This window comes from Podarcis tiliguerta, assembly GCF_965153285.1.
Source record: "Podarcis tiliguerta genome assembly, chromosome: 7".
In the NCBI taxonomy this organism is placed as follows: domain Eukaryota; kingdom Metazoa; phylum Chordata; class Lepidosauria; order Squamata; family Lacertidae; genus Podarcis; species Podarcis tiliguerta.
Window position 1 is genome coordinate 77377685 of NC_139540.1, and position 12248 is coordinate 77389932.

The 12248-nt window shown below is 41.9% G+C and overlaps 1 protein-coding gene across 1 annotated transcript in view; it reads left to right on the forward strand.

Annotated features, from left to right (window-relative positions):
- Positions 1–12248, forward strand: part of GABBR2 (gamma-aminobutyric acid type B receptor subunit 2) — a 294647-nt gene that overhangs the window by 34575 nt on the left and 247824 nt on the right. The window contains exon 2 of the mRNA XM_083449337.1: positions 2466–2603. Within this exon, the coding sequence (XP_083305463.1) occupies positions 2466–2603 (138 nt within the window). The remainder of the gene's footprint in view (positions 1–2465; positions 2604–12248) is intronic.

The following is a 12248-nucleotide window of genomic DNA, read 5'->3' on the forward strand; positions in this document are numbered from 1 at the left end:
CAGCCACTCTGGGCGGCTTCCAAAAGAATATTAAAATACTGTGATACATCAAACATTAAAAGCTTCCCTAAACAGGGCTGCCTTCAGATGTCTTCTAAAAGTCTGGTAGTTGTTGTTCTCTTTGACATCTGGTGGGAGGGCGTTCCACAGGGAGGGCGCCACTACCGAGAAGGCCCTCTGCCTGGTTCCCTGTAACTTGGCTTCTCGCAGTGAGGGAACCGCCAGAAGGCCCTCGGAGCTGGACCTCAGTGTCCGGGTAGAACAATGGGGGTGGAGACGCTCCTTCAGGTATACTGGACCGAGACCGTTTAGGGCTTTAAAGGTCAGCACCAACACTTTGAATTGTGCTCGGAAACGTACTGGGAGCCAATCTAGGTCTTTCAAGACCGGTGTTATATGGTGCATACATTTTGGATTGCAAACACGTCTAACCCGGAAGTGTGTGTCCCGGTCTGCAAGCTTTTTTTGGATTACAGCCCGTTTTTTTTTTTTGGATTACGAACAAATTTTTTTTGGGAAGCCCCATTGGCGAAAGCACGCCTTGGGTTACAACCTGTTTTGGTTTACAAACAGACCTCCAGAACAGCTTATGGTTGTAAACCAAGGTACCACTGTTTTGCATCCCCTTGTGTTTATGCAACATCGAGCTACATGGATGTGAGCATTGCTACGACTACAACTGTTTTAGGTTGGGTATATTTAATTTTTCATTCCACGTGGGGCTATTCCACACATTACAGATTTATTGCTGAGCCGACACACAAAAGAGAGTTGCAGCCACTCTTAGTTCTCTGATGTATGTGCATGAATGACTCACATTGTTTTCCAGCACCTGTTGATCATCTTTATGTTTTAAGTGTGTGCTTAAATCTCTGGAATATGATTCAGGAGAAGCAATGTGTGAAGAAACTCATATATTGGTAGCACAGAACACGAAGTAGTGGCTCTTGCAGTCATTAAAGCATGGTTGGATAATCCTTCTGCATTAAGTGCATTTTTCAATGAGTGGCTGCACCAGATCTGTCAGCTTCTGACACCGTCAGGTGGATATAAATTGTCCTGAGCTCATATTGGAACCAGAATAATGGTGCTTAACTTTATCAGTGCTGAAATTAGTGCAGTCTGCACTGTAAAGGAGTACAGTCTTTTTGGAATCCTATCTGCACCTGGCCTAAAGAAAGTTTTCTGTATTCTGTTAAAATGATGACATTTTAAATTTTCAGCTAGCTACCTGCAGCTTCCTAACTTCAAGATCTTTTGCCTGAGATGTAGTTCAGCTGTAACGTTTGGGTTAAGGGTTTTGAGGGCAGAGGGTTGCTCTTTTCTTCTCCTTGTATGGGCTATGGACGAAGGTAAAGTCTGTGCAGGAAGGAGTTGTGGCTATATTGGTGATGGCTCCTGTGTCCATTGCAGTTTGGTCATTCTTCTCCGTTGATAGTGAGATGATGCCCCAAAGGAGCCTGGGGCATTATTTTGCATTTTATGCCTAAACACCTCACCCAGCTACAGACACAACATAAGAACTGTTACAGCAAAAGAGTGAGAGTGTCCTTACAAAATATCATTAATGAAAACTAGCTTCAGCCTGAAGCAACGTTGAAAGTGCTATGGAAACCAGCAGTGGAGGAAAACTTGGGGTGTGGGTGTGTGGTTTATTTTGATGGATTCTGGTCACACAATTAAATTGATCGTATAGAACTTGGCTTTTTATGTGCCTATTCTCTGCCTGTTCATTTGTTTAATTTATTTACTCATCAAATTTCTATGGCACCCTTAATCAGAGGATCGCAGGGTAGTTTACAATATAAAAATAAAAAAATACATAAAAAGGACCCCTGACCATTAGGTCCAGTTGTGACCGACTCTGGAGTAGCGGCGCTCATCTCGCTTTATTGGCAGAGGGAGCCGGCATTCAGCTTCCGGGTCATGTGGCCAGCATGACAAAGCCTCTTCTGGTGAACCAGAGCAGCACACTGAAATGCCATTTACCTTCCCGCCAGAGCGGTACCTATTTATCTACTTGCACTTTGACATGTTTTCGAACTGCTAGGTTGGCAGGAGCAGGGACCGAGCAACAGGAGCTCACCCCATTGCGGGCATTCGAACTGCCGACCTTCTTATTGGCAAGTCCTAGGCATAACTAGTAACAAAAAATATATATGCAAAACTAGTAACAAATAAAAACAGTAGCCCCCAAGGTATGACGTGTTAGTGAAATGAGCAGTGTTGACCTTTAGTTGTGAAGTTGAGATTTCAGTTTTAGTACGTGGAAGGGCAAGCTACAGCCATTTGCATCAGTACCTTTCAAAGTGACCAATAGGAACACTTTAAAGTTTGTTGTTTGTTGAGTATTGTGCTGCATCTTTGTGGTTTATTATGGTAAATACTTAACTTTGATCAAATATTAATGTTGCCAATACTAAATCGCATTTAGTGATTAAGCTATTTTTGTTTCTCCCCTTCAGTGTGACAATGCAAAGGGACTTAAAGCCTTCTACGATGCAATAAAATATGGACCTACACACCTAATGGTTTTTGGTGGAGTATGTACAACCGTAACATCCATCATTGCTGAATCCCTAATAGGATGGAATTTGGTACAGGTAAGAACAACACCTTATTGATATGTTGATTGATACCTTTAAAATGTTAGGTTGTTCTTTGGAAAACTAAGTAGATATTTTTATTATTAATAGTTCTGCACTGGGCTGAGCAGTCTTTAGGCTTGTATGAGCTGCTTTTCACGAGAACCTAAAGGTCTACTGACAGGAAACAGTGACTGGGATGGAGTCAGAATATAAATGGTGGCTCAAGGAACCAGTTGCCTTCAGGTTACTATGAACCATATACAGTGGTGCCTCGCAAGACGAAAAGAATCTGTTCCGTGAGTCTCTTCGTCTAGCGGTTTTTTCGTCTTGCGAAGCAACCCCATTAGCGGATTAGCGCTATTAGCGGTTTAGCGGCTATTAGCGGCTATTAAAGGCTTACGGGATTAGCGGATTAGCTGCTAAAAGACTATTAGCAGCTTAGTGCCTTAGAAAAATGGGGTGGGGAGCGAAAAAAAATCGCAGCAACTCGCAAGACATTTTCGTCTTGCGAAGCAAGCCCATAGGAAATTCGTTTTGCGAAGCACCTCCAAAACGGAAAACCCTTTCGTCTAGCGGGTTTTCCGTCTTGCGAGGCATTCGTCTTGCGGGGCACTACTGTACTGAAATGGCCTGCATCTAAAAGTACAAATGTACATCTATTACAGATCAAGAATTCTAGCATCAGCCTCCAAACTCCCAAACTGGTCAGCAGAGAGGGACAAAAGCAACTATAGGTAGTGGGCACTAAAGCAGAGAGATAAGCACAATGGCAGTCATTTAATATACGGCATTTTTTGTATATTTCACTGGGCAAGTGAATATGCATAGGATTGCTTATCACATCACATCAGTAAGAAAACCAGACGAATGGCCTAATCCTATGCATGCTTGCTCAGAAGAGAGGACTACTGACTTCAAAGGGACCTACTCCAATTGTGCACATAATGGAACCTTAGAAGTTAGAAGGACTTTTACAGTGGGGCTTCTACTAAAAGTCCAGTAATGCAAAATGCCTATCAGTCTATGGGGCTCGCTTAGTTGCTGACTCAAAATGCACGGAAATAATAATTAAGGCACCTTCACAACAGGTAAGCTATCAGCTTTCAGCTCGTAGCCCAAGACACCCTGGACTATTTTAATAAATTCTGAAAAGGGGACTTCTTTGTGTGTATGTTTTTAAACCCACAACATGAAGACTATGTCATAATGTTGCCTATCACTCCCCAGTGGCGGAGTATAAGGAAACGCCACATGCTGTGTGCCGGTGCGGGGTGCAGAGGGAGCCCCCTGTGGCTCACCTGGCAAGAAGGGACAGGGGATGTACTCAGGTGCCGCAGTCCAGGAGAGTGGGTGGCAGCCCACCCTCCTCTCTCTGACGGAGCTGCAGGGCTGGACATGAAGAAGCAGAGTTTTTTAATTTATTTTTTGTCTTTTGGAATCTCAGTACCTACAATCCCTAGAAGAAAAGCTTGGTTTTTTTATTGACAGTTATCTTAAACATTTTCTTCAATTCGTTATAAATCATTTCCCAGAAAACCTTTACTCTCTTACAAGACCACCACATATGGTAAAAAATACCCTCTTTTTCTTTATATTGCTAGCATGTGTTTGATTTTGATTTATACATTTTTGCCAATCTGCTAGGAGTTAAATACCATCTACACATCATCTGTTATTAGATTATTGATGTAAACTTCCAAAATGTATTTTGGATAGTTAAGTTTTTACCTCTATCTTCAGTATATTTTAATTTATTCTATTGCTATGGCTAGTGGCTTAAGCAAATAAAGATTCTACATCATTATCATGTAGTTTTCTTTTAGTGTAAACTTCAGATCTACATTCCATAACTTCTCCCATGTAGCCATATCAGTATTATGACATATATCTCTTGCCCAGGGAATCATGCCCAGTTTCACCTGCTCGTCTTTCGTCTCCTATTCTAATAATACTTTGTACATTTTGGAAATCATTTTATCATTATTCCTTAGTAACCCTCTTTCAAATTGCGAGGTTTGATTAAAAAAAAATCCTTTTATCCGTCTTAAAAACTTCAATGAGTTGAAAATATTATAAACAATCAATTACTTGTCGATCTAATTCTTCAAACCTCTTTAAAGCTATTTCCCAGTCGTTTTCTGTTAATAAATCCCTGTATGTCGCCCAGTCCCCCCCCCCCATTTCCAGTTTTCATTGCTATCGCTTCGAGTGGGGAAAGCCACCAAGGTGTATTTCTTTCTAACAAATTTTTGTATTTCTCCCAAACCTTGTACAAATTTCTCTTAATAGTATGATTTGTAAAACTTTTGTGTTCCTTAGCTTTTAAAAGTCCTTCTAAAATCAAAACCTGCGTATTACTCAATGTCAACCATTCCTTTAACCAGCAAAGACAGGATGCCTCATAATATAAACTTAAGTCTGGCAAGGAGAAGCCACCTCTTTCCTTCAAATCCACTAGTAATTTATATTTTATTCCTGCTTTCTTTCCCTGCCAGATAAATCTCATAATATCGCTTTGCCATTCCTTGAAGCATCCTGTGTTGCCGATCATTGGAATTCTTTGAAATAAAAATAACATTTTTGGTAGCGCATTCATCTTTATGGCTGATATTCTTCCCAAATTCATCCTTCCCAACTTGGAAGTGTTGGAAGTGTTTCTCTGAATCTCTTTCCATACTTTTTCATTATTGTCCTTAAAAACATTAATATGTTTGGGCATTATCCACACTCCTAAATATTTGACCATTGTCTAATTGTGTAGTCTTTTCCTATCCTGAGGAAAGATTTGGAACTCAGAAGGGCATATTTTAAAGGTCTAACAGCCCATATTTCCATGCTTTCCTTTGCTGAATATTTTGTGATTTTAAATCTCTGCTGGGAGGTTCTCTCACCAAAGACTATGTGCCCCTACTTGGATCTTAACCATTTTTAATTTTATTATTTGTACCTTGCCCATCTGATTGGGTTGCCTCAGCCACTCTGGGTGGCTTCCAGCATATAAAAATATATAATAAGAAACATTTTTTTTTAAAATTCTTATACAGAGCAGCCAATAATAATAATAATTCCATGGCATCCAATGAATTTTCCTTTCTATACACAGTACCTATTTTTTCCTTGAACAAACAGTTACCTCTGCTATCACTGCCATTTGGCATTGCTAAACAGAAGCCTTCTTATAACTATGGCCAGATTGTATCTTGTGGGAAATGGAGGTTCATTAAAATGCCTGTGTCCTAAATATTCACAATTCAGAGGCTATATGGTACTGTAAGTCTGTGATTCTTGCTGTGGGCTTGCATAAGTAGGCCTTGACTACCTTCAATTTATTTTAGGGACCCAGTATGTAGGAAGTCATGGTTACCGGTACCTTAGCATAATGCCATAGAAGTAAAATTCTTACCTGGCAAATGTCTGTTACCTGTTAGGAATTATACTGTCAGTCCAACGTTATGAATGACTACAAAAGACATCAGAGCTGGGAGTTCTTAAACCTTTGTGACTGATGTGGCATCAATGAATATATAAATTTGACAGACGATGTGACGTGACGGTGATATTGCCATAGCAATGCAGCCTTAATTGCACAGTTATGTATCAAGAACAGACGAAGGACAAATCCTGCATACTCACGAGGCTGCATCTTCTTGAAAACTGATATTGCAGCATACTGGCAGATTTTAGCACGCGATGACGGCATCCAGATACGACAGATACAACATAGTGATCTTGCTGGGGGGGGGGGGAATGCTGATCGGCAGGAAAAGAGCTAAAAGAAGGCAATGGGGATGAAACAAAGGATGTTTTTGAAGTGCATTGATCACATGATACTGAAAAGTTGGAGAAAGAGTAGGAAAATCGCTGGTTAAGCTACCTCTAGCCTTAAATTGCTGAAATGCATGCATCTTTGAATTGTGGTCCTTACCTAGCCTCTTCATTTGGAAGTGCTATGCAGTAGTAGGATTGTAGCAATGAGAGGGGTGGTTTTATTTTTATTTTGCAGTGCGGGGACTTAACTCCTCAGGGATAATCCAGCCTGTTCCCTGAATGTTAGATTCTTTTTTAAAGGAAGAAGTCTCTTTTCTCTTACTGATGGGCATTCAAGATGAAAATACGCAGACAGTATTCTGCTCAAGAAATAAGTCTGCTCTCGACTTCCAATATTGTGTTGAATAAGCACAAAGGCACGGGGATATCATTCATATTTTTTTTGTTAAAGAACAGTGCATTTTGAAATTACTTAAAAGCTAAAATTATTTACTACGTCAAATTAATTTTTGTCCTATTTGAATCTTGGCCAGTGCTGCCACGAATGCAGATGTGGTAGAAACTATGAACGTCAACGGCCCATGAGTTTCCACATTCAGGCATGTGTGAGAAAAAGCTTGTGTCTCCATGTCACATTAAGAAAGAGAGGTGAGCTGAGCTGGGGAGCTTGTTGTATATTAGACAACAGAAAATCACTTCCCTTCTAGACCAATCTGGGCCCTACCTATTCATTTGGAAAGTTGGCTAGAAATACCCATAGCCAACTATTGTTATTTTGCAGTTAATGCTGAGAAACTAGGCTGGTGCTGGTTGGGATACAGCTTAATAAATGCTTAGTAATAAGTAGTGACTTGATATGTGACTTTGTGGGGCTATGGTTTTGAGAAATATAAGCCCATAGCTCCCTTGGGCATGCAGAACAAGTTGTGCAGTTCTTGGACTCCTGGCTAGTACTTCCATAAATGTCGGAAATGGTTGTTGGTTCTTTGGTTTATGATACCCTTTTTTTTTTTAAAAAAAAAGTTTATAATCTGCTTTTATGGAGTGTTATATTTAGCTTAAGGATGAGAGAGGCATTTCCCGTTCTTGTAGGAGTCGAAATAAAATGGAGCTGGTAGGCAGGGGAAGCAAATCTGAGCTTGGAGGGATCATTTGCTGCCTATAAAACACAGCTAGGAAGGAAAGGAGGGGGTGAATCTGTGCTTTGCAGCTCCCCCCCCCTTTCCCCCTTTTCAAGAACAGATCTCTGGCAACAGTAATTTGAAGGAGGGAGACCTCAGAGCTGCTTGGTTCCTTTGACAGGGTCTACGCCCCTGTTAAATAGGTTACCTTATGGCTTTATCATAGCAGTACTGTGCAAACCCACTGGGAGTTCTAACCTGACTGATGTACAGATGTACAGAAGGGCAGCTGGGAAGCATTCACAAAGTGCGTTCATTTCTGCAACATCATGGCCCTTGGTGTTAATAGAGATCCTTCACAGAAGTTGCTAAAGTTGACAAGGTAGCAGTGCTATTTCTCTGCCTGCCATCGTGCTAGCCTTCCACATCTTTAGAAAGTTAGCAGTTATATAGCCTTTGCTGTCGCTTAAAAACAGCTGTTAACTCTGTGACAAAATGTGCCTGCCGTCTGCCTGTAGTAATTCATTAGACATTGGAAATAACGTTGACACATGGTTGTATTTGTCACAAAGACTAAGTTCTAATAAAAATAAAATGTCTGTTCTTTTGTGCCTACTGTCTGTATCACTGCCGATGAACTGTAGCTTGAACTGAAAGCGACACTGGTGGATTATTTGGAAAGGTAATGGGCTGAGTCTTCAGCTATTGACTCAAGGAAATGAGGGAGCAAGTGCATGGTTCATGGCTTGGCGCCCACCCTTAAATCCAGAATGTTAGCCTTTGAGGGGATGTAGGTCAGGCCACCAATATCAGGGCTTCGTTAGTATTGTGAAGGTAAACATTTGCTGTTGAGTGTGCACTCCCGGTATTAATGGCAGGCATCTTCCTCCCTTCCCCGCCAGCTGTGAGCAGCATGATGTGGTAGTGAAATGGGCAGTGTTGACCTTTGGTTGTGAAGTTTTATCTGCTTGATATGCCTTATCAGTCCCCTTACTCTCTGCCTGGGTGCTGTGGCTTGTAAATAAGCAAATGTGTGGATCTTTTTGTCTTCTTCTTTGGCAATCACTCGTAGCCGAGTAAGATTGTCTTCCCTGAACATAATCTTAACAGTGAGTCCATAAGTGACTGTGGAGGCCAATTCTGAATCCACACGCCCTTCCACAGTGGGGTCATATAGGTTTCCCAGCGGGAGTTGATCACGGTGACGGTTTGCCAAACGTGCCTTCCTTGGACACCTTTTCTAGCCCCCCTCCCTTTACGGGAGTTAATGAAATTATTATTATTATTATTTATTTATTTATTTATTTATTTATTTATTATTAATTACATAAAAGCATACATTTAATATGCCACATAAAAGTAAAAGTAATTGTGTGGGGGGGGGGAGAGAGAGAGAAATGTCAAAATGAATATATGCCCTCAAAACTCTCCAGCAGCTAACTGGGCTGCAAATATATTTCCCTGAGACTAGAAGGTTTTACACGAAAAACAAAAACTACCTGCCCTCCGTCACATATTCATTATTTCCATGTAATAGGATTCTCCCTGCAACCCCCCCCCGCAACCCCCCCTGCAATTTTCCAGTACTTCATGTTCTTTAGGAAAATTGTGAAACAAGGACATACAACTTATAAAATGATTTAAAACTATCCCTGAATTCCTCTCTTCCCAGCTACTTCTGCGATTATTTTAATTTGGATATAGCTAAACTGGTTGTGGTTGTTGTGGTTGTTGTGGTTGTTATTGGTTTCTATTGATTTATTGGTTTGTTCGTTGCTTGTACAGGATATTTTGTTTTTTTAATGTTTGATGCTTTGTTGTGTTTTCATACATGTTGCAAGCCACCCAGAGTGGCTGCGAAACCCAGCAAGATGGACGGGATATAAATTTTTAAAAATATTATTATTATTAATTTCCTTTAAAAAAAATTATGCATATTAGCTGGTTAACAAAAGTAGCATTCCATCAGTTACATTCCCCTAAACATCAAACACAATTCCTCCCATAAATGAGAATAATCAACACATTTAGCAAACCTTTCACTAACTAATCCCTATCGCTTAAATATCAGCAACAGGAAAATACATTAATATAAAAATACGTTGCAGTTTAAGCCAATTAAATTAATCAAAGTCTATTAAAGTAATGCAGTAAAACAGCAGAGTACAAGTGCCCTAATCTCAATCAGCATAACAGCAATAGAAAATGAGCTGTGACATCTTCAGTCCCTGAAACCTCCATGCCAAGACAGTGCATGAATACAAATAACTGACAACAGCTCATCTCTCACCTGGGCTGCCTTGCCTCCTAACTCTCGCCTAGGACATTCTCCAACATGGGCTTCTCCTTCTCTCACCAAGGAGCTGAAAAGCAATATAAGTAAAGTAAAGGGACCCCTGACCATTAGGTCCAGTCGTGACCGACTCTGGAGTTGCGGCACTCATCTCGCTTTATTGGCCGAGGGAGCCAGCGTACAGCTTCCGGGTCATGTGGCCAGCATGACTAAGCCACTTCTGGCGAACCAGAGCAGTGCACAGAAATGCCGTTTACCTTCCCGCCAGAGCGGTGCCTATTTATCTACTTGCACTTTGACGTGCTTTCGAACTGCTAGGTTGGCAGGAGCAGGGACCGAGCAACGGGAGCTCACCCCGTCGCAGGGATTCGAACCGCCGACCTTCTGATCGGCAAGTCCTAGGCTCTGTGGTTTAACCCACAGCGCCACCTGCGTCCCTGAAAAGCAATATAGTTTGCATCAAAAGGAATGGCGTTCTCTATGTGCCTCCTTTCCAATGTCTTTGTCCACTTAGATCACGAATTTCAGCTTCACTATGAGAGGAGAATTCTGTACCCTGGGCAGTGGTCTGGGTGCCTGAGGCTTTATTTAGGTTTAAAGACTGTCTCAAGGGAAATCTAAAAAAAATGTAGTATAAACACTGTCAACTGGGGAAATACTGGCCTGTGAGTGCTCCAATTGGAGAACAGCCTTTACCAAAGGTGTCATGGGCTTTGAAGACGCTCAAACTCAGGATGCAAGGGAGAAACGTGCTAAGAGGAAGGCACGTTTGGCAAATCCACACCGAGATCAACTCCGGCCCAGAAACCAATGTCCCCACTGTGGAAGGACGTGTGGATCCAGAATTGGCCTCCACAGTCACTTACGGACTCATTGTTAAAACCGTGTTAATGGAAGACAATCTTACTTGGCTACGAGTGATCGCCAAAGAAGAAGATTTTGTCTCGCAAACTGGCCCCTTGCAAATAGGAGAAGAAATCTTCAATATAGCATTAGCTAACAGTAAAGATTTCATACTTAAGCAGGGATTCACAAATGGCCTATTTCTCTCTATTCCTGTTTTCCACCTGCCATGACTGTTTTGTCTAAGGATGGAGACAGATCTATGTAATAGCTATATTTTATATTCCTCAAATGGTGGGGCAACCATTGATGTAACCCGAAACCTGCCTATCTCCTCACAGAGGCTCATTTGCAAGTCTGCAAACTCCTCCCAACACTCCAGTTTGAGATTGGCCAGATATAGACTTCATGGCTTTACCATTAGCCCCCTCCCCTTTGTTTACCAGCTGGCCTGATGATGTGGTGAACTTGAAAGCGTGCAAACTGTTGTGTGACGTTTTGGTTGGTGAGGAAGGTACCACCTTCACAGACTTTTGGGGAGTGTCAGGCCCAATGAGCAGAGAAGCTCGTTCATGGTGGTCTTACTCCATGAAAATGAGTTGTCTAAAAGTCCTCGCCTCCTCACAGCCATCTTAAGAAATGCTTCCTCTTTCTGTCAGGGGTTCTTATAACCATCAACAATACTGATAGCTTTTGTGCCAGGTTGCTGCAGCAGCATAAAAGCACAGACCATTTGCACAGAAAGTAATTAGTTAAGGACTAATCTCCTACAGCTGTGTGAAATGGAACCTGTAGCTGATTGACAAAGATGCATGGTGATCTATCCTGTGAACTGGGAATTAGGACAGAGCAGAGGCCAGAGCAAGCCCTAGGTGGTGGAGGAGAGGAAACAAAAAGGAAAGCTCAGGTAACTAGGGTAAGGGGCAAACAGTAAGCTCATGGCTTAATAGGGTGGGAGCCACAGCAACAGGAATAAATACCAGGCTTTTCTTTCAAGTGGGGTGGGAAAGGAAGGGGAGAGTGTGGGGTAGGGAGTGATGAAGAAGGTGAGTTGGGGAGTCCTGAGAACTGGGGAGAGAGGGGGAGAGAGACAGAAATGCTGTGGTCCAGGCTGGCCACGGAAGTGGAAGGCCTTCCAATAACTTGCAGATTTCACCTGTTAGGAGCAGGGGCCCTGAGAGGAAGTGCTTTCCTGGCACAGTGGTACCTCAGGTTACAGACGCTTTAGGTTACAGACTCCACTAACCCAGAAATAGAACCTCGGGTTAAGAACTTTGCTTCAGGATGAGAACAGAAATCGCGCGGCGGCAGCGGGAGGCCCCATTAACTAAAGTGGTGCCTCAGGTTAAGAACAGTTTCAGGTTAAGAACGGACCTCCAGAACGAATTAGGTTCTTATCCCGAGGCACCACTGTATCTCCAAACAAAATCAGATGGCTTTTAGGAGTCATTGTCTTTTCTGCCCTGGGATCAGGAACTAGACAAGGAAATAGTATGAGGCAACTTAAGTTACGGTGTCCATCTTTGAAACAATCTCTGAATTGAACACAAACATGTTAAAATCTGTCTTTGTATTCTCTTAAAACTGAGTAATCTGCATCCATCAAACATATTGCCCCACTTTGGACTACATCTG